This window comes from Nasonia vitripennis, chromosome 1 (assembly GCF_009193385.2).
Source record: "Nasonia vitripennis strain AsymCx chromosome 1, Nvit_psr_1.1, whole genome shotgun sequence".
NCBI classification, from domain to species: Eukaryota; Metazoa; Arthropoda; class Insecta; order Hymenoptera; family Pteromalidae; genus Nasonia; species Nasonia vitripennis.
This window is the reverse complement of record NC_045757.1, coordinates 35,403,960-35,423,975: the sequence shown is the minus strand read 5'-3', so window position 1 is coordinate 35,423,975 and position 20,016 is coordinate 35,403,960. Positions and strand designations below refer to the sequence as shown.

Genomic DNA, 20,016 nt, shown 5'->3' with positions numbered 1-20,016 from the left:
AATCCTGTGCAGTTTCCAGAAACTCGTACAAGTATTTAGCTTTTTTATATTGACTGCTTGAAAAATATAAAAAATTGTTGAATATTAATTATTTTGATGTCCAAGCTTTAAGGGTGGAGACTCACTTAAAAATCATAAATTTTTGGGTTAATAGTTTAACTTCATGGATTTTATGTAAAAAATATCTTATCCTGGAGTCCAATAAAATTTGTAGAAGCGTGAAAGGTGAAGAAGAATATTTTTATAAAGTCACCTTATTTCTCACAACAATGTCAACAAATGGCACGCATAAATCCATATACAGCATTTTTTTTTTAACATCTCATTTGGACACCTCCAGAGATCTTCAAACAATGTTCTGCAATGTTTTAACCAAATTATAGTGCATACATTTTGTGGAGTCTCCATTCTTAATACTTTAACTTACACATTTATTCATAGACTATAATACGTTATCCAAAGAATTTTTTGTAATATTTTTGTTAGAATTTTAAGCTGGTCATTTATCGCCAAAAATGCAAAAAGCGTTTCTGTACGTACAATATTGTGTTTTCCTAATATGATCATCGTTCAAACTACCAAACACAAGTGAAGGAAATGCTTGGTATCGAAGTAGCAACAAGGTATTGAATTATTACAAGACTGTGAACGGGTTGAGTACAATGTATTTCTCGATAAACGGTAATAAGCAACTGCAGGGAAGAACTATCAAATATGCAGATGCCACGCTACGGTGAGGTTGTTGAAGCTCATTTGCTGTTCAGACAGGAAGAGAGCAACATGCAGACTAAAGGTAAAAAGAGATTGTTGTGATGTGATTCCGTTATTTTCTGTGGGTTTGCATCGGGCTACTGAAAAAGTGTACTTATAAATTCCTATTAACCTAAAAAATAATATAACCTACCTTTCGTATAGTTCATCTTAATGTATTTGATTGACAAAATTTCATTGCTCGACGTATATTATTTAGAAAGGCATAAATCGAAGGTGCTGAACATCGAATACTATTTCTATTTGAACATACAAGTGATGTCATTAATTGGTTTGAGGTGCAATGGGCCAACAATTACTGGCTTTGTTCATAAAATACCAACATATGTGGCCAATGTGCTCAGTGTAATTTATTTGATGTCCGAAATCTATTTCGTATCAGATCCGGTATATTCGAGCGATATGGGATTTATAATACAAACCCTAAGCCAAAGCGTGTCCAACATACAATGTTTTACTAAGGTATTTTGGTCGTTTGTTCTAGTGATTACATTTTTCATGTAAATACCAAATGAATGTTTGATTATAGAATTTATTTTTATAATCATTTTTGATTATAAAAATTATTTTTGATTTTTATTTGCTACTGCTATAGCAAAATTACAAGTTATTTATAACGAGATCAAATTTTTGTCAAAAGCATCCTCCAAAGGATAATATACGTGTGTTGATTTTCAATTTAGCCGATCAAACGATGAATTTTAGCAAAAACTATATGATGGCTATCTGTAGTTGTATTTTGTGATATTATACGCCAATAGCTATGTGAGTAAACGTTTCTTTAAGTATTGATGTGCATTATTAATGTTATGTTATTTTTCAGAAATCTCGTGAAGCACGCTTTACAAGATTCCTCGAGTAATCATACGTACGACTTCACTTTTCCTATTTATTCTATAATATTATTCATAGAAGCAGTATTTCTTATAGTCCAAACTGTTTTCTGGGTCGATAGCGATACTTTATTTACTCAAATAACAACTCACCTCTGCTTACAATTTAAGATTGTTTTAATTTACTAAACTGTTTGCTAAATTCTTTAAAATTCTGCAGTTCATTCGTCTAGGTATTAAAACATGATATTCAGAGCACATTCAATATTGAAGGTTCAAAAAGCAAGGAAATTTTAATAGGGTTAATAAAGAGACATAGAAAACTTATAAAGTTACGTTTTGACAAAGCCATGTGCAATATTTCTGTTTTTCATTCGGAATAAACAATTATTAAAATATGTTTTAGGATCTGTATGCTGACTGAAGATATTTTTAGTCCCATGATTTTTTTGTCATGCTTTTATCATCAGTTAATATGTGCGTTAATGTTATCGGTACAAGCGCAGTAATGTTACATTTATTTTTAATCCATGTTATGGCTATTAGCATATAATAAACGATATTTTATACAATTTACTTTCATTTATTCTAGGCCGTTAAAGATGAGTCGTATTTAGACGCAGGTATCTACGCGACTATGCTGTTAATAACAGTTTTTCAATTTTTTTTTTTTTGTATTTTGCAGAAAGAATTACAGAAGAGGTGAATTTCGACTGTTTTTATAAAGATCAATGTATTCAATTCATTAGAAAGTGCATGTTTATAATATTTTTTGACTAGACAAGATCATTAGCTGACATAGTCTACAACTTGAACTGGGCAATGAAGGATTATGATCTTCGATTGTATATACTACTCATAATTATGCGGGCTCAAAAGCCATTTTATTGTACGGCGTATGTATTTTTCCCATCGTTCACCAAAAACTTACTTCGGTGTATAGTAGTATATTGCAATAGTTGGAAAAACGTAACATATTATTTATTGAAATTATTATACGATTTGTACATGATGCTGCGAACGACGGCCGATAAATAAAACTTGATATTTGTATAAAAGTTCTTAAGAAAAATTTATGGATGCAAACAAATTTGTGAAACTATATTGTTATTTTATTTTTATAATTTTGTTAGACCTCTTGTTCACCTGCTGGATAAAATTTAATATTTTTTAATATGCAAAATTTTCTAAAATTATTTATTTATTGATTGAAGCACATACGTGATGAACCTAATTATTATAACTTCTTCAAGGAAAGTTTTGAAGAAAATGAGTTTTAACCAATAATCAATTTTGTACAAATGAAAAATAATACTTTTCACGGTATCAGCACTAAGATTGAGAAAACGTGTAATTGAATCAATGAACTAATTTAATTCAGAAATAGGTATAGCAGTACGTCGCGAACTTTAAATAGATAATATTGATTGATGATTGATGATTCACTTATAATTTGGTAAGAAACAAGAATTTTACAGTTTTACACTTATTTATGCTATTTAAAAATACTAAGTAGCGAACGCATAAGAGATTCCGTTTTGCCAGATAATCGACGTTCGAAGAACCCGACACGACTGAAGGAAACGCTTCGTGTTCAGGTAGCAACGAGGCACTAAATTATTACAAGACAGAGGAAAAAAGCATGCAAACGGGTTGAGTATATAACGTATTTCTCTCCAATCGGTAATAAGCAGCTGCACTGAAAGACTATCAAATATGCACGTACGACAATACCTCATGGTAGTTGGAGCTGTTATTCCGTGTTCAGACAAGGAAGGAGCAACATGCAGAGCAAAGGTAAGGTGCACGCAATTTCCTCGTAATATCCAGACAAACTTTATGGATGCAAAGTAAAATTCGTTTTTAAATATAAAATAATACCAAGAACACATTTTTTTACGCAGAAAGAGATAAACCAAAAGTACTAGACATTGAGTACTACTTCGATCTTAATATAAGAGTAATGTCATTGATTGGTTTGAGGTGCGATGGGCCAAAAATCACGGGCTTCGTTCATAGAATACCTACATACACCTCGAATACAATCGCAATACTAATTTTGATATTCGAAATTTGTTTGATGTCAGATCCGGTATGTTCAAGTAATATGGAACTTACGATACAAACCGCTAGTCAAACTGTTTCCAATATTCAATGTGTTAGTAAGGTAGTCCAACGATTTTTAATTAATTTTTACAAGATTTTCATTGACGACTTATTGTAATGTAGTGTATTGGCTACTTCTAGGGCTTTCTATTTGTTAATGCAATTGAAAAGTTGCAAGTCGTATACAACGAATTACAAGTATTATCCCAAAAGTATCCTCTAGAAGATGAAATACAAGTTTTAGTATTTGATATAGCCGAAAAAACGATGAATTTTTGCAAATATTATGCGATTGCTATCTGCAGTTGTATTTTATTCTACTATACACCGATAGTTGTGTAAGTAGAAATTACTCTGAAGTTTGACAAATAGCATTATTAAATGATGTATTGCTCTCCAGAAACGTCATAGTGTATATTTTACAAGATCCATCGACCAACCATACGTTTGACTTCACGCAGACATTATTTTATTTAAAATATCCTTTTACGATTAAAACCTTTCCGATTTATTCAACAATAGTATCTATCGAAGCAGTGAATCTTATAGCACAAGGTATTTTCTGGTTTCTCGGTGACACTCTCTTCGCCCAAGTGACAACTCATATTTGCATACAGTTTAAGGTTTTCTGCAAGAATATATTAATTAATAAAAATAATACTTGCTATAGTATTTTATCTTTTGTAATTAATTCGTATCTAGATATTAAAGCACGACATTCAGAAAACATTTAATGACGAAGGTTCAAAAAGTAAAGAAATTTTAATCGGGTTGATAAAAAGACATCGGCAACTTATAAGGTAATATTTGTACTCATTGACTAACGTTCGTTTCTTCCAGCGTTTAATTGAAAATTTAAAATTATTTAAACATCCATTAGCATGTGTATGCTGACAGAAGACATTTTTAGTCCTGTGATCTTTTCTGTCATGATTTTATCATCTACAAATCTATGTGTTAACATTATTGGCGCTAGCACGGTGAAGCTGCACATCAATTATTTAATGATTTAAAGTATCAACAACACCTACAAATAATGTTTCATAATATCTCTTCTCCTTTACTGTATTAGGCTATTAATGATGGGGATTATATGAATGCAGGAGTCTATGCAACCATACTGTTAATAACCGTTTTTCAGATCTTCTTTTACTGTATTTTCGCAGAAAAAACGACAGAAGAGGTGAAGATCATTTTTTTTTTTAATGAACATTCTTATGTGCAGATATTTACTATACCCCTACATGATTTTTCACTAATTTTTATGTTATTCGCATAGACGAGATCTTTAGCTGATACAGTCTATCACTTGAACTGGGCAATGAAGGACCACCATATTCGACTTCACATATTGCTTATAATTATGCGGGCTCAAAAACCATTTTACTGCACGGCGTACGGATTTTTTCCGATTGGACATCAAAAACTTACTTCGGTAAATAATCATGCGTTAAATAAGTCTAGTACACCACGATTGGTATTTTTATTTTAGATATATCATACGCTTTGCAGATTTTAAGTACAGCGTACTCATATTATATGATGTTGCGGACGACAGCTAATGTATAGTAGGTCAAGTTGCATTGTCTGGTGTCAGATGGTTTGATAAATTGTTTATCCATGCTATCAACAATTTTTTTAATGATGAAAATAAAGAAACCAATTATTTAATGAGATGCTTTGTAATAATTGTGGTTGAAACACTATCTTTTTATAGATTTTTTAAATAATGAGACAATTGGAAAGTAATAACTCTTATAAAATAATTTTGTACTATAAAAAGGTTAAGTTTAGATTTTGTAAATAAAGTTTTATAAACATAGCTACATATTATTTTTTCGACGTGACAATAGTATTTGAAACATTTGTCTTTTTTTGTGAATATTAAATTATTGAATTTTTAGAATGATATTAGTGTAGACGTATATTACCTCGAATCAAAAGAATTCAGGAAAATTCGTTTTATCTTCATTTTAACTAGATGGTATGCTCAAGGTATCGTTGACGAATTAATGTTGTTTATAATAGTATACGTATTACATTTCATTTTCAATATTCACTATGATTTTCAAAGCAATTCTCATACATTGACTGATATTGTCTAGAGTAACCAGCAGACTACCAACTACGACTGAAGGAAATGCATCGATGGAGAAGAGCTGGCAGCCAGTAAAACATTAATAGAAAGGAATAGACCGCTTGCGTAGCTTTGAATCATTAAGGACAGATAAAAGAATATGAAAGGGTTAGAATATACAGGTGCACCTTAGGATTATCAAATATGCAGCGCGAGTACGACAATAGGGTAAAGCGGAAGCTTGTTCTCAGTCTATTTGGATGGATTACAAGATGCAGACCAAAGGTAGTGATGTTATATACACTTGGATATAACGGATTTAATGAGATGAATTGTAACAATATCCAATTTAAATAAATTTTCCTTACCAGGGATTTTATCTGGTTTATCTTCTGATTGTAATAAATTTAATTTAAGAATACTGAATAATTGTACTTTTTATATTTTGGTTTTGTTTAATTTTATTTGCATACTATATTTTTACGACTTGGAAAAGATGATGAATACTGAAATTACGTTATTACTTTTTATTATGAACAGAAGAAACGATCGAAGTCAACGCTCAATACTACTTCAGCTTAAACCTGAATTTGATGTCTATGATTGGGTTGAAATGCAATATGACGGAAAATGTTGGAAGGTTTTATCACAGAATACCTACTTTCATCACGAATGTGTGCGCATTGATGTACCAATCTATGACAGTATATTATTTGGTAGAAGCTATTTCTGCGAAAAATACTTCGTTGTCGATACAGATAATCAGTCAATTGGTTTCCAACATTCAGTGTTTCACAAAGGTACGTAATTTATTTGAAAAATAGAGCAATAGCATGTTACTTAAATCTTTTTCACTGTGTGCTATGCTATTAACTTTAGGGATTTTTTCTGGCATTCGGTATAAACAAAATACAGTTCATTTTACAAGAAAAGCAAATTCTGTGGAAAAAGTATCCACCTAATAATAATAATCATCATACAATCTTGGGTATAGCACAACAGACACTGACTTTTTGTAAATTTTACGTCGTTGCTATATTTAGCTGTGTAATGTCTTATGATGTTCCACTTGCAATGTGAGTAGTTGATATTTTTTAATAATCTCATTTTATAATGTTGGTTATGATAAAACAGATTGCAATTAGATTTCACGCATATACTTTCAGAAATATATTTATGCAATATCTAAAACGCGAATCGACCAACTATACATACGATTTGTCCCGAAGAGTGATACTTGTTAAATATCCTTTTGAAGTCACAGAGATATCAACTTACGTAATATTGTGTCTTCAAGAAGCACTTTTCGTATTTATACAGTGCATTTTCTGGGTTAATAGTGACACTTTATTTGCTCAAGTAACAACTCACATAGGTTTACAGTTCAAGGTAAATATTTACAAAACAAATTTGAACAAATATTCATTAATAAGCAATTTTTCGTATAGATACTAAAATGTGATATAGAAGCAGCGTTTAATCGCGATGACGCGAAAAATAAAGAAATTTTAATTGAATTAGTTAATAGGCATCGGGAACTATTGAGGTAATAATATCAATCGATGAAACTGCCCTTCTTTTATTTTATACCTGAGAGTAACGAAACATTTTTTTAGAATTTGTATGCTGATAGAAGACGTTTTTAGTCCTATCATTTTCTGTACGGTATTTCTATCATCTATCAACATATGTGTCAACGTCATTGGCGTTAGGGAGGTGAATAAATGTTTCTATTTTAATGAACAATTTAGAATAATATTTTGGAATCATAAGATGAAACAGTACAAATAATTTTAGACGATTTCAGAAAAAGCTTACTTGGATACAGGTATCTACTTCACAATGCTGTTGATAACACTATTTCAAATATTTTTTTTCTGCATTTTCGCCGAGAAGCTAACCGAAGAGGTGCGCCAGCTAATCAGCTTATTGCCATTAGTGAAATATTAGCGACAAGTATAAATGTATATTTAAAATTCTGTTTAACAGACAAGGTCTCTGGCTGATGCTGTATACAACTTAAATTGGACAATAAAAGACTACAAGCTGAGGGTTTACATAAACCTGATCATCATGAGGGCGCAAAAACCATTTTACTGTACGGCGTATGGATTTTTTCCGATTGGTCACCAAAAACTCACTGGAGTAAGTTGTGATGTTGGCTTCAAATTGTATGCTATAAAAATTATGGTGTTTTATGTCTTAAATATGTTTCAGATTATAAGTACTTCGTACTCTTATTATATGATGTTACAAACCACGGACAAGTAGTGAATAATGACTAACCAAAGCAGAAGACTCTGGATTCTATAAAACTAATGACTGGATCGAAATTTGTATTATAATCTTACACCTTTGTATACTTTTGTTACATGAGCTTAAGACATAAACATGTTATACTTGTATTTCTACAAGAACAATTAAAATTGATTACACTTTTATATCGTGACTTTTAATATATTTCTGTTATTAGTTGACATCTTAATGTCTTTGCAGATTTAATATCGTTTTCAAGTCGATTTTAATTCGTAATTTGTTTTTTATTTACAACTTCTTCACAACAACTGCGTGTACTGCTTCTTTCCAATGTCCTGCACCAAGCTTTCAATAGACATGTTTACCGGTCAACAAGAACGATGAAACTGGCTGCAGATGGAACTAACAGCCGCTCACGCAGGCATCAATGTTTTAGGCAGCTAGAATTAATGCAATAGTAAAGGACCTAGAAGAAGATGTAAAAAAGTTATAGCGAGCCTTATGCATATGAGGTAATAAGTAGGTATAATTATAGAGCATGTAAAATATGTATGTTCGAGCGCTTTGCTAGGGAAAAGCTGGAACTAGTGAGTAGTCCTAACAGAAAAAGCACAACATGAAGACCCTCGGTAAGTAGATGTTTTATTATTATTGGAAAGGTGGGATTATTTTTCTAACCAAATGAATATATCGTTATAATGTATGTTACAATGTATGTTTTAAAATTCCTACTATTCTTGCATTAGTTGTATTTCATATAAATTTAATGTTTACACGAAAAAAGTAATACTATTCATGGCATTACACTTGTAATCAAGAGATCAAGCATAAATTATAGTATTGTAACTAAGAATGTCACGCTTTGAGTGATTTGCACACTTTTCTCGTGGATGCTAAACATGTGTCATAATATTCACGGGATTTTTTCTAGCAAAAGTTCAGTCTACGAAAGATGACATAGAATATTATTTTGGCTTCAATTTAAAATTGCTATCGCAGATAGGTTTGAAGTTTAGTATGAATGAAAAGACTGATAAATTTACCTTTTTGCAAAAGTTACCATCGTATATATTTCTTGTGGAAGGAATGATCTTATTTATACTGGAAGTCTATTTAATACGAGATACGATACAAAGTGACACTTTACTATCCATACAGATCATGAGCCAAATAATATCTAATTTACAGTCAGTTAGCAAGGTATTCAAACAAATACTATTCTGAACATCGTGTAAAATCAAGTATCATTTTGTACAGTACAATTTTATTATATATTTAGGGATTCCTAGTTCTGAATAAAGCAAAGAGCATAAAAAATGTACTAGAAACTTTAGGGATCATTTGGAGAAAATATCCTCTAAACAACAGTGATCGAGCCTTATTAAATGCGCCGTCTAAAATAATCTCTTTATCCAAAATATATTGGGGCATAGCAGTGGCCCTTTTAGTTATTTATGATCTGCCGCCTTTTGTGTGAGTATGCAATGTAAGGAAAAAATTTGTTTTGGCAAATCTAAATATTGATCATACCTTTCCATACTCCGTAGAATTTTTTTCATGCAGTATCAAAATCGGGATGCAATGAACCATACGTATGATTTATCTCAAACGATTTTACTTTTAAAATATCCTTTTAATATAACTAGGAAATCTACTTTTTTCTTTTTAATTTCCCAAGAAGCATTCGTGCTTTATGCATCTGGTGTGTACTGGATAGGTAGCGATGCTTTGTTCGCTCAATTTACAACTCACATTTGCTTGCAATTTAAGGTATATTTATACAAATTATATTTGTAAAAGAAAATGAAAAAGCTAGAGTGATTATAATATCTTTGCTATTATATTGTTAGATACTAAAATGTAATACGAAAGAAGTTTTCAACCGTGGGAGTAAAGAAGCACATTCGAGTTTAATCGATTTAATAAAAAGACATCGAGAACTGTTAAAGTATTTACTTTATAGAATTAAATATTTATAAATTTAATTTATACAATTCGTCAATGTATATAAATCCATCTTTTTTAATATTAGGATTTGCGAAATGACCGAAGAAATTTACAGTCCGATCATCTTCTCAACCATGTTATTCTCCGCGATAAATATGTGTGTTAACGTTGTCGGAGTTAGAGAGGTAGCTTCAACTTATTCTGAATCCTTTTAAAAAATGTTCATGTATGCACACTCTTATATAAGTGAAATTTATATTTCAGACAATTACTCGAGGATTTTATCAAGAGACTGGCGTTTATCTTTTTTTGTTTCTTGTTACGTTTGCGCAAATATTACTTTTTTGTATTTTTGCGGAAAGAATAACAGAAGAGGTACGGATTACATTTGAAATTAGCATTCTCTTTGAAGAATTTACTTAAAAATATTTTTTTAGACAAAATCATTGGCTGACCTAGCGTATAATTTAGAATGGACTAAAGAAGATCACAAGCTTCGAGTTTATATTCTCTTCATCATCTTGAGAGCCCAAAAACCATTTTCTTGTACGGCATATGGATTTTTTCCTATTGGCCACAAGAAACTGTCATCGGTAAATAGATAAAAAAAAACGTACGCGTAACAATGAAATCGTCGTAGAATCTCATTAAGGCGACTGTTGATTTGTTTCAGATTATAAATGCATCTTTTTCGTATTACATGATGTTGCAGACTATGAGTTGAAAAGTGTATAACCGGTCAAAATATTGTATGGTATGGATTTACCGCTAAATATATTATATTAACAAAACGTGTTGGGATTATATGAAAAAGAAAGGTTTTATATATTTACATGCGATTTGTAAAGTATTTTAAAAAAATATTTATTGCACAAAATTATTGTTTTGAGATACCTGCGTAATAGTGAATTTCATTTTATATTTGCCTAAAATAGTCTAAACTTATTTCCCACAATTCAGAAATTCACTTCCCAAAAATTTTCACATGATCGTTGCACAACGGGATAGCAATAAGAATCTTTCTGCCTCGCGACACAGCCACTAGTACGCACCAACGAAGACTGTTCCATGTCCAGCCTGCCATAGTACGGTCATCAATGATTGAAGTAGAAGACCGTTAATACGAGCAGAGGAAATGCAAAAAAGGATAGAGCACATCCGATAATAAGCGGGCGTGGACGTATACAACGTAAACTATGCAGCTTGATCGTGGCGTTGGGGTTGAAGAGACTGCCGTTGCTAGTACAGAAACGACAAACACAACATGAAGTCTCAAGGTGGGTATACAGGGAATTCTGTACTTTATATCCCAAGTAACTAGTTTAACACTTAGAATACAGCTGAAAAACTCGTTTTGAATCTAGCTTGATACTTTGTAAATTTTCTTAATTAACGTATGCTTACATTTTCAAATAGAAAATATTTTTACAAAAGATGACATCGAGTATTATTTTGACTTCATTTTCAAATCATTAAATACATTGGATTTGAAATTCAGTATAAGCAAAAAAACTGATGAATTCAAGTTTCGTCATAAATTACCAACTATTATAGGATGCTTAATAGGACTAATTATATTTTTCTTAGAAATCTATTTTATTCGAGATGCTTTGCATAACCACACGATACTACCGATACAAATTTTCAGCCAGGTCATTTCCAATTTTCAGTCAATAAGCAAGGTGTGCATTTTTATGAATATTTATCTGTTTAAAATCAACGCGTTTTACAATTATTTCGCCTACAATATTTGTCAAGGTTATTCTGATTGTATACAAAGTAAACAAAATACAACAAATACTGGAAAAAATAGGTGTTCTTTGGAAGACTTATACGCCAGATGAAGGTAATCGAGCAGTGTTATATAATACACTACAGCGTACTTTATCCATTTGTAAGATTTACTATGCCGTGTTGATAGCAACTGTATTAATCTATTACGTACAACCAATAGTGTGAGTAAAATCTATAAATGTTTATAAGAATAAAGTGCATTCTAATTCTGCAAAATTTTATCAATTGGCTTTAACTCTTATTTCTTATGTTGAATCAGAAATTTTGTGGGGCAGTATGGAGCACGAAATAGTATCAACCACACTTATGACTATTCACAGACGCTTGTAATAATAAAACTTCCGTTTAAAGTAACTCAAAAACGCTACTTTTTTGTAATTTCTCAGGAAGCGTATTTATTGTATATGAGTGGTGTGTACTGGGGTTGCAGCGATACATTTTTTGCCTGTTTTACTACGCAAATATGTTATCATTTTAAGGTGCGTAAAGTTTCTCATGAATATTAGTATGAGGTCAATATTGCTGTCGAAACGACACTAATTATTGTAATGAAATGATTCAAGATTTTAAAGTATCACACTAAAGCTTTTTTTGATGAAAAGAATAATAATTCTCGTTTGAATTTAGTAACTTTGATAAAAAGACACCAAGAGCTTTTGAGGTATCTATCCATATATTATTATACTATCTATCCATATATTATTATACCGATCATCTTTATTTTATGTAACTTTAAATTTAAACATAATTTTCTTAGACTGTGCGTCTTGATAGAAGATGTTTTCAGCCCAATAATCTTTTCAACCATATTATTTTCCGCGATGAATTTATGCGTCAACGTAATTGGAGTTCAAGAGGTTTTTATGATATGACTTTTTCTATCTGAATCAAAACCACATCCTCAAAAGTTTAATGATTTATATTCTGCAGACAATCTTAAATGGATCATATCGACAGGCAGGAATATATTTGTTTTTGTTCATCATCACATTTTCACAAATACTGTTCTATTGTGCTTTTGCGGAGGCAACGATGGAAGAGGTGATTATAAAGTAATAATTAATCAAGAAAATGTATGGTTCAAAGAGTCTACATTTTTCAGGCCTGGTCGCTGGCTGACTTAGCTTACAACTTGGAATGGACATCAAAGGATTACAAGCTTAGATATTATATCCATGTGATCATTTTAAGAGCACAAAAACCATTTCACTTTACAGCTTATGGTTTTTTCCCAATCGGAATCCAGAAGTTAACATCGGTAAATAAAACAAAACATATGTTCAAGAAGCTCTGAAATTATTCTCAAATGATATGTATAATGACTATTTTTCCAGATTATAAACGCGTCATTTTCATATTATATGATGCTACAAACAGTGAGTTAAAAATTTAATGCCTGTAAGAAATCAATTTATTCCACTCAAAACTAAAAAAATTAGCTATGCGCATGTACTCAATTATTTTAGCATAAAAATTACAGCAATGTGTAATTTCCAGAATTTTAAATTAACATGTTTTTGTTTTATTAATATTTTATTAAATCTCGTACGAATTCTAATCTATTTGTTATTTTATCGGGATTGTCACCGATATCAACGAGTAAATTGCCTAATTATTAGTAATAGTACTTACAATATTCTTTTATTAATAAAGTATTATATTCTATAAAATGCATATTTTTTTTTATTCAATTTTATATTATTTATGCAATCCCTATTTAGTTCTTTGATGCTGAACATCTATTCGACGGATTCAAACATTCATTTCAACTTCAATTCAATTAAACTCGAGATCGTTGCATGCTATTATTTTCCAGAAACTTATTGTCACAGCTTACGGAGGTTAAGACTGCAACGTTTGATCGTTATCAGAATTCTCAATGTTTTTTATAAATAACATAAAAGCAAACTCATATAAAATTCACCTATCAAATATCTTTTTCTATACGGATGAATAAACGTAGAAAATAGTATTCGGCGTTGTGTGTATACATCTGCAATAGTCGAATCCATATACATGGAATGTCACAGCGTGTCCAATCTAAAGAAAAGAGAGAATCGCATTCAGAATAGGGAACAGACATGGTTCTGCTATATACATATAAATACTTATATACAGTAGAAAATAGCATAAGAATATTTTATGCATCACGTTTTTGCTGATTTAATACCTCTAGGCCCTAATATGATGAATTAAAAATTCTTATGTTTTAGTAGTTTTTAAAACGGTAGCTCTCCATTATGGCGGCTCAAAGGATAAGGACCTAACCTAACTTACGGTCATTTGAGTACATAAATTCAGTCATCGTGAATCTATTTTGATTTTTAAGCATCTCTATTATGATTTTGGAGAAAACAATAAGGTTATTTTATGTATTAAAATTTACATGCGTTTATACATCCATATATATTTTCATCCTTCGCGCCGCCATATTGATCACGTGAGCTCTCAATCGTTTAAATGTATCATTAGGAAACAGAATTTTCAAAACAATATTACTTAATAAATAATGCAGTAAAAATCGTGACTCTTATACTTTTGTGTAAGATTTATCCTTAACTTTATTTTAAAAAAGGTTTTAAAAATTATGTCTGTTCCCTATTAAAAAAATATAAATGAGAATATCATGAGTGCCGTAAAAGATAAGGTGTAAAACAAAGTACCTTTTAGTTAGTAGTAAACAGTAATAGTCTGTAAATACACATTCTTCGGTAAGTATGGTTCTTAACTAAAAAGTTCTCGAAGCTTCGGATCACAAGCTTCAGGTTTAAATTATGTTGATCAGCCCAAAAACCATTTTCCTGCTCAGCATATGGATTTTTACCCATTGACCACAGGAAAATTACATCACCAAATGAAAAAAATATGTGTAACGTTAATTTGTTTCAGATTGTAAATTCATCCTTTTCATATTAAACAATGTTGCAGTATGAATTTGAATGTGTATAAAATTTACCGGTCTACATTTATATGTTATGGCTAGATGAATATTTATTCTGCAAAATATTCTTTGAGACACACCTGAGTGAGAGCAAATTTCATTTTATGTTAATCTGCAATAGTCTAAACTTATTTAACAATGTTCATGGTCTACGTATTTTTTTCTGCACACTTGATACGTCAAAAGTTGTTTACATCCAAACATCGCGTACATGATTACTGTACGCTTTTGGTTTGTTGTCTGTCTTAAATTGTTTTTCAGAACTGATTGGAAAATATTATTTGACACCTCTCAAAAATATTTCACATAATCGTTGCACAAAGGGATTGTAATAATAATTCTGATCACCACCTCGCGACACAACCACTACTACTATTACTACGCACCAACGAAGACTGTTCTGCGTTGAGCTTGCGACGGTACGGTCATCTATGATTAAAGTAGAAGACCGTTAATGCGAGCAGAGGAAATGCAAGAAAGGATAGAGCACATCGGGTAATAAGCAGGTGTGGTCATGTAACGTAAACTATGCAGCTTGATCGTGGCGCTGAAGTTGAAGAGAGATTGTCATTGCTAGTACAGAAACGACAAACACAACATGAAGTCTCGAGGTGGGTATACACAGAAGTCTGTACTTTATATCCCAAGTAACTAGTTTAATACGTGGGATACAGCTGCAAATATCTTTTTGAATCTAGCTTGATACTTTGGAAAATTTCTTAAGTAACGTATGCTTACATTTTCAAATAGAAAATATTTTTACGAAAGATGACATCGAGTATTATTTAAACTTCATTTTAAAATCGTTGCGTACAGTGGGTTTGAAGCTCAGTTTAAGCAAGAAAATTGATGAATTCAAGTTTCGTCATAAATTACCAACTATTATAGGATGCTCAATAGGAATAATCATATTTTTCTTACAAATCTATTTTATTGGAGATGCTTTGCATAACCACACGATACTACCAATACAAATCATCAGCCAGGTCATTTCCAATCTTCAGGCAGTAAGCAAGGTATGAATTTGTATGGGTTTCATTTTGTTCAAAATAAATTCGTTTTACAATTTTCTGGCACATTATATTTGTCAAGGGATTTCTGGTTGTATACAAAATAAATAAAATACAACGAATACTGGAACAAATAGGAGTTCTTTGGAAGATGTATACGCCGGATGAAAGTAATCGCGCAACATTATATAATATACTGCAGCGTACTCGGTCCATTTGTAAGACTTACTATGCCGTGTTGATAGCAACTGTATCAATCTATTACTTGCAACCGATTGCGTGAGTATTATGCGTCAATGCTGATATAAATGAAGTGCATTCTAATTCCGCAAACTTTTGTCGATGGGCTTTAACTCTTTTTTCTAATGTCAAAACAGAAATTTTATGGGACAGTATGGAGCACGAAATGGCATAAACCACACGTATGACTATACGAAGACGCTTTTGATAATAAAAGTTCCTTTTCAAGTAACCCTGAAACGATACTTTTTTATAATTTCTCAGGAAGCTGTTTTATTGTATATGAGTGCTTTGTACTGGGCTTGCAGTGATGCATTTTTTGCCTGTTTTACTACGCAAATATGTTATCATTTTAAGGTGACTAATTGTTCATCACAAATATGAGTACAAGTTCAATATTGCTGTCAAAGTCACAATAATTATTGTTACGTAATGATTTAAGATTTTAAAGTATCATACTAAAGTTTGTTTTGATGTAAAGAATGAAAATTCTCGTTTGAATTTAGTAACTTTGATAAAAAGACACCAAAAGCTTTTGAGGTATCCACCTATATATTTTTATATCTATCATCTTAATTTTATGTAACTGAATAAAAAATTACTATAATTTTTTTAGACTGTGCGAGTTAACGGAAGATGTTTTCAGCCCGATAATCTTCTCAACCATGTTATCTTCCGCTATGAATTTATGCGTCAACGTGATTGGCGTTAAAGAGGTGTTTGAGATGAGACTTTTTACTATCGAAATAATAAACTAAATCTTAAAAAATATATTTTTTTTACGTTCAACAGACAATCTCAAATGGATCATATCGACAGACAGGAATGCATCTGTTTTTATTCATTATCACATTTTCACAAATACTATTTTATTGTGCTTTTGCAGAGGCAATGACGGAAGAGGTAATAATAAAGAAATAAATATAATCAAGAAAGTTTAAGATTTTAAGAATCTAAATTTTTTTAGGCCTGTACGCTGGCTGACTTAGCATACAACTTGGAATGGACATCAAAGGATTACAAGCTTCGATATTATATCCAAGTGATCATATTAAGAGCTCATAAACCAATTTACTGTACGGCTTATGGCTTCTTCCCAATTGGAATTCAGAAGCTAACATCGGTAAATTACATACGACACATGCATGTAGAAGCTCTGACATTTTTCTCAATTGATATCTATTCTAGAATGTGTACTTTTCAGATTATAAACGCGTCATTTTCATATTATATGATGCTAAAAACAGTGAGTTAAAAATTTGATGCCTATATGTAATCAATTTATTCCACGCAGAACTAAAAAAATTAGCTATGCGCATATACTCAATTTTTTTAACATAAAAATTGCAGCAATGTAAAATTTCCAAAATTTCAAATTAACATGTTTTTGTTTTATTAATATTTTATTAAATCTCGTACGAATTCTAATCTATTTGTTATTTTATCGGAATTGTCACCGATATCAACGATTAAATTTCCTAGTGTTTTGTAGTAGTACTTACAATATTCTTTTATTAATAAAGTATTATCTTCGATAAAATGCATATTTTTATTTTATTTATCCTGTTTCATATTATTTTTATAATCGTCATTTAGTCCTCCGGTGCTGAACATCCATTCTATCGATAGAAAAATTTAATTCAATTCGAGAATATTGCATGATATTATTTTGCAGAATCTTATCGTAGCTTTCATTTTATACGGATTTCGAATCTAAATTTTAATCACACTTTTTCCATGCAACATCGTACTAATAAGAATAGATATTCGTGGAAGCCTCTATCACCACGACGGCCACATACACGAAATGACATGTACATGAGAAGCGAACGCTATATGGGTGATGGGTGTATCAATGATTGAAGCCACAGACCAGTGTGCACGGAGATAGTGCAAGAAAGGATGGGAAAAAAGTTCTACTGCTCGACCCGGTAATAAGCGGGCGTCGCCGCGCTTACCGTAAAATATGCAAGGCGATCGCGACGCTGGCGTTAAAAAAAGAAACACGTCGCCAGTACTCGTTCGACAAGCACAACATGAAGACCCAAGGTGAGTATACTTATGAAGTCTTTCGCACCCTGCTTCTAAAACGACATTGTTTCTTTAATAGTCCTTAATCTATTAAACAGAGAATGATCTGTCAATCGAAGATGATATCGAATGCAATTACTCTGGCTATATTTTTAAAGCTTTTCATTTTATGGGATTAAAGTTGTCCCTGAAGAAGAAAACTGATGGCTTCAAATTTGTGCATAAATTACCTACCACCATAGGTATCCTTCAGAGTATTGTCGTTTTTTTCTTACAAATGAACTTTATCCGAGATGTTGTACAGTGCGATTCGAATCCACCAATTCAAATAATCAGCCAAGTGATTTCGAATATTCAAGCTGGATTAAAGGTATTTTTTAAAATAATTAATTTAATAGTACATGACATATACAAGGTAAATGCTAAAATTTTTAAATCATCATCAATGTTTTAAAAAAGCAGACTTTATTAGTTTTTAAAAAAATCGAAGATATACAACGTATGTTAGAAACGTTAGGAGAATTTTGGAAAAAGTACTCACCGGACAAAAACTATCGAGTCGTCCTTTTTCGTGAACTGGGTAAAACGTCTTCTCTCTGCAAGTATTATTTTGGCACGTTAGTTGGCATTATGATTGCATACGACGTTCAACCCTTGGTGTAAGAAGAATACAAATTTTAAGGCTCTTTAAATATTAATTTTTATATTCAGTATTGAATACAAATGTAGTCATATATTTTCAGTTACTTTTTAACATACTATTTTGAACAAAATGCTACAAATCATACTTATGATCTATCACGAAGGATCTTATTAGTTAAATATCCCTTCGAAATAACTAGAAAATCGACATATTGTTTCTTGCTTTCTCAAGAAGCGTATCTACTCTATATAACAGCTATTTACTGGGCTAACGGCGATACATTATTCGCTCAATTTACAACTCACATTTGTTTACAACTAAAGGTATTTATTTTTCTCAATAAGCAAATAATTTTGTTGTTTATTTTTGATTACTTAAATTTATCATCTAGATTTTGAAATATGAGACTGGCAAGTTTTTTAATCAAAGTAATCAAGAGGGTCGTTCAGATTTGCTTATTTTAATAAGAAGGCATCAGGAACTTCTGAGGTATTGAATTATTACTTATATTAAAACATTTTTCTGCATATTATTTTTAGATTTAATTATTTACATAATTTGGTTAGCATGTGCGATATGATTGAGGACATTTTCAGCCCAATCATCTTTTCGACGATGTTATTATCGGCGATAAATATGTGTGTGAACGTTATCGGAGTTACAGAGGTATCAATCGTTTGACCAATTTGTCTGCAATCTACTGCATTTTTGTGATAAACCATATTTTTATTTCCCAGACTATAGCTGCCGGGTCGTACGAAGAGACAGGAATCTACACCTTTATATTCATAGCCACATTCTTGCAGATAATATTTTATTGCGTTTTCGCAGAAACGTTAACAGAGGAGGTAATCATGCACAACCGCTTCAAGAATATTTGTATGCAAATTTTCATAAATTAACGCAGCTATTTGTAGACAAGATCCTTGTCTGATTTCGTCTACAACTTGGAATGGACAAGTAAGGATTACAGGCTTCGATTTCTAATACAAGTGATCATTCTGAGAGCACAGACACCAGTCTATTGCACAGCGTATGGCTTCTTTCCAATTGGTCATCAAAAACTTACATCGGTAGCTAGCAAAACATTTGAAGTTATGTATGCTTTTCAAATTAATTTTAAATTAGCAACTGTTTTCAGATCATAAACGCGTCGTTTTCATATTATATGATGCTACAAACTGTTAAATAAAGTTCAACCAATTCCAGCAGCAAATCAAAAACATCAATGGTGCTCAGTATGATGAATGTATTGTTAAATGTATACTGTCTGAATAAATTGAGTCTCTACTCCCTAAGCAGAGACTAGTCACTCATTTTATATCGCTATATACTGTTAACACACGACATCAAAATTTTTACCCTCG

The 20,016-nt window shown here is 31.3% G+C and overlaps 6 protein-coding genes, 3 long non-coding RNA genes and 1 pseudogene across 20 annotated transcripts; 7 read left to right on the top strand and 3 right to left on the bottom strand.

Annotated features, from left to right (window-relative positions):
* Nucleotides 781-2,642, top strand: Or274PSE (odorant receptor 274 pseudogene; annotated as a pseudogene).
* LOC116415860 lies at nt 1,711-3,181 on the bottom strand. The gene is made up of 2 exons (XR_004226415.2): nt 2,826-3,181; nt 1,711-2,753 (listed from the first exon to the last, which is right to left on the bottom strand). It is a non-coding gene; the product is annotated as an uncharacterized LOC116415860 (long non-coding RNA).
* Or276 (odorant receptor 276) lies at nt 2,525-8,192 on the top strand. Of its 3 annotated transcripts, none has more exons than XM_031933520.2 (10): nt 2,525-2,539; nt 5,816-6,072; nt 6,328-6,587; nt 6,667-6,863; nt 6,954-7,176; nt 7,236-7,333; nt 7,404-7,503; nt 7,585-7,695; nt 7,777-7,932; nt 8,005-8,192. In XM_031933520.2, exons 2-10 carry the CDS (start codon nt 6,048-6,050, stop codon nt 8,056-8,058), a joined length of 1,224 nt encoding a protein of 407 aa, XP_031789380.1. In that variant the 5' UTR covers nt 2,525-2,539; nt 5,816-6,047; the 3' UTR covers nt 8,059-8,192. The 3 variants fall into 3 exon arrangements, with proteins under 3 accessions (XP_031789380.1, XP_008215071.1, NP_001177613.1); XM_008216849.4 differs by lacking the exon at nt 2,525-2,539 and adding an exon at nt 5,488-5,705; NM_001190684.1 differs by lacking the exon at nt 2,525-2,539 and having other exon boundaries at nt 6,060-6,072; nt 8,005-8,058.
* Nucleotides 3,354-5,381, top strand: Or275 (odorant receptor 275). Its single transcript, NM_001170950.1, has 9 exons — nt 3,354-3,401; nt 3,509-3,771; nt 3,852-4,048; nt 4,111-4,333; nt 4,413-4,510; nt 4,591-4,690; nt 4,783-4,893; nt 4,990-5,145; nt 5,223-5,381. The coding sequence occupies exons 1-9, from the start codon at nt 3,389-3,391 to the stop codon at nt 5,277-5,279; spliced, it is 1,218 nt and encodes a 405-aa protein (NP_001164421.1). The 5' UTR covers nt 3,354-3,388; the 3' UTR covers nt 5,280-5,381.
* LOC116415858 lies at nt 7,521-10,992 on the bottom strand. The gene is made up of 3 exons (XR_004226413.2): nt 10,885-10,992; nt 8,046-8,509; nt 7,521-7,963 (listed from the first exon to the last, which is right to left on the bottom strand). It is a non-coding gene; the product is annotated as an uncharacterized LOC116415858 (long non-coding RNA).
* On the top strand, nt 8,660-10,714 carry Or277 (odorant receptor 277). The gene is made up of 9 exons (NM_001190685.1): nt 8,660-8,672; nt 8,975-9,243; nt 9,323-9,516; nt 9,591-9,813; nt 9,894-9,991; nt 10,076-10,175; nt 10,255-10,365; nt 10,428-10,583; nt 10,664-10,714. The coding sequence occupies exons 1-9, from the start codon at nt 8,660-8,662 to the stop codon at nt 10,712-10,714; spliced, it is 1,215 nt and encodes a 404-aa protein (NP_001177614.1).
* Nucleotides 10,993-11,153: 161 nt separating the features above from the next.
* Nucleotides 11,154-13,169, top strand: Or278 (odorant receptor 278). Of its 2 annotated transcripts, NM_001190686.1 has the most exons (9): nt 11,255-11,267; nt 11,407-11,672; nt 11,749-11,945; nt 12,044-12,263; nt 12,348-12,445; nt 12,542-12,641; nt 12,715-12,825; nt 12,887-13,042; nt 13,119-13,169. In NM_001190686.1, exons 1-9 carry the CDS (start codon nt 11,255-11,257, stop codon nt 13,167-13,169), a joined length of 1,212 nt encoding a protein of 403 aa, NP_001177615.1. The 2 variants fall into 2 exon arrangements, with proteins under 2 accessions (XP_031789381.1, NP_001177615.1); XM_031933521.2 differs by lacking the exon at nt 13,119-13,169 and having other exon boundaries at nt 11,154-11,267; nt 12,871-13,027.
* A 216-nt stretch (nt 13,170-13,385) lies between these two features.
* Nucleotides 13,386-14,898, bottom strand: LOC116415855. 2 transcript variants are annotated; one of them, XR_004226411.1, is made up of 4 exons: nt 14,806-14,898; nt 14,448-14,585; nt 13,709-13,824; nt 13,386-13,632 (listed from the first exon to the last, which is right to left on the bottom strand). It is a non-coding gene; the product is annotated as an uncharacterized LOC116415855 (long non-coding RNA). The 2 variants fall into 2 exon arrangements; XR_004226410.2 differs by having other exon boundaries at nt 14,741-14,879.
* A 331-nt stretch (nt 14,899-15,229) lies between these two features.
* Or279 (odorant receptor 279) lies at nt 15,230-17,405 on the top strand. 4 transcript variants are annotated; one of them, XM_032595959.1, is made up of 9 exons: nt 15,230-15,336; nt 15,476-15,741; nt 15,818-16,014; nt 16,113-16,332; nt 16,457-16,515; nt 16,592-16,691; nt 16,768-16,878; nt 16,943-17,098; nt 17,164-17,405. In XM_032595959.1, the coding sequence occupies exons 1-9, from the start codon at nt 15,324-15,326 to the stop codon at nt 17,236-17,238; spliced, it is 1,197 nt and encodes a 398-aa protein (XP_032451850.1). In that variant the 5' UTR covers nt 15,230-15,323; the 3' UTR covers nt 17,239-17,405. The 4 variants fall into 4 exon arrangements, with proteins under 4 accessions (XP_032451850.1, XP_031789383.1, NP_001177616.1 ...); XM_031933523.2 differs by having other exon boundaries at nt 16,418-16,515; NM_001190687.1 differs by having other exon boundaries at nt 15,324-15,336; nt 16,418-16,515; nt 17,180-17,230.
* Nucleotides 17,406-17,862: 457 nt separating this feature from the next.
* On the top strand, nt 17,863-19,967 carry Or280 (odorant receptor 280). 5 transcript variants are annotated; one of them, XM_031933504.2, is made up of 9 exons: nt 17,906-18,024; nt 18,105-18,376; nt 18,469-18,665; nt 18,750-18,972; nt 19,041-19,138; nt 19,216-19,315; nt 19,387-19,497; nt 19,567-19,722; nt 19,791-19,965. In XM_031933504.2, the coding sequence occupies exons 1-9, from the start codon at nt 18,012-18,014 to the stop codon at nt 19,839-19,841; spliced, it is 1,221 nt and encodes a 406-aa protein (XP_031789364.1). In that variant the 5' UTR covers nt 17,906-18,011; the 3' UTR covers nt 19,842-19,965. The 5 variants fall into 5 exon arrangements, with proteins under 5 accessions (XP_016845610.1, XP_016845608.1, XP_016845605.1 ...); NM_001170951.1 differs by having other exon boundaries at nt 17,989-18,024; nt 18,466-18,665; nt 19,791-19,944; XM_016990121.2 differs by lacking the exon at nt 19,791-19,965 and having other exon boundaries at nt 17,863-18,024; nt 18,466-18,665; nt 19,557-19,699.
* Nucleotides 19,968-20,016: the final 49 nt, after the last annotated feature.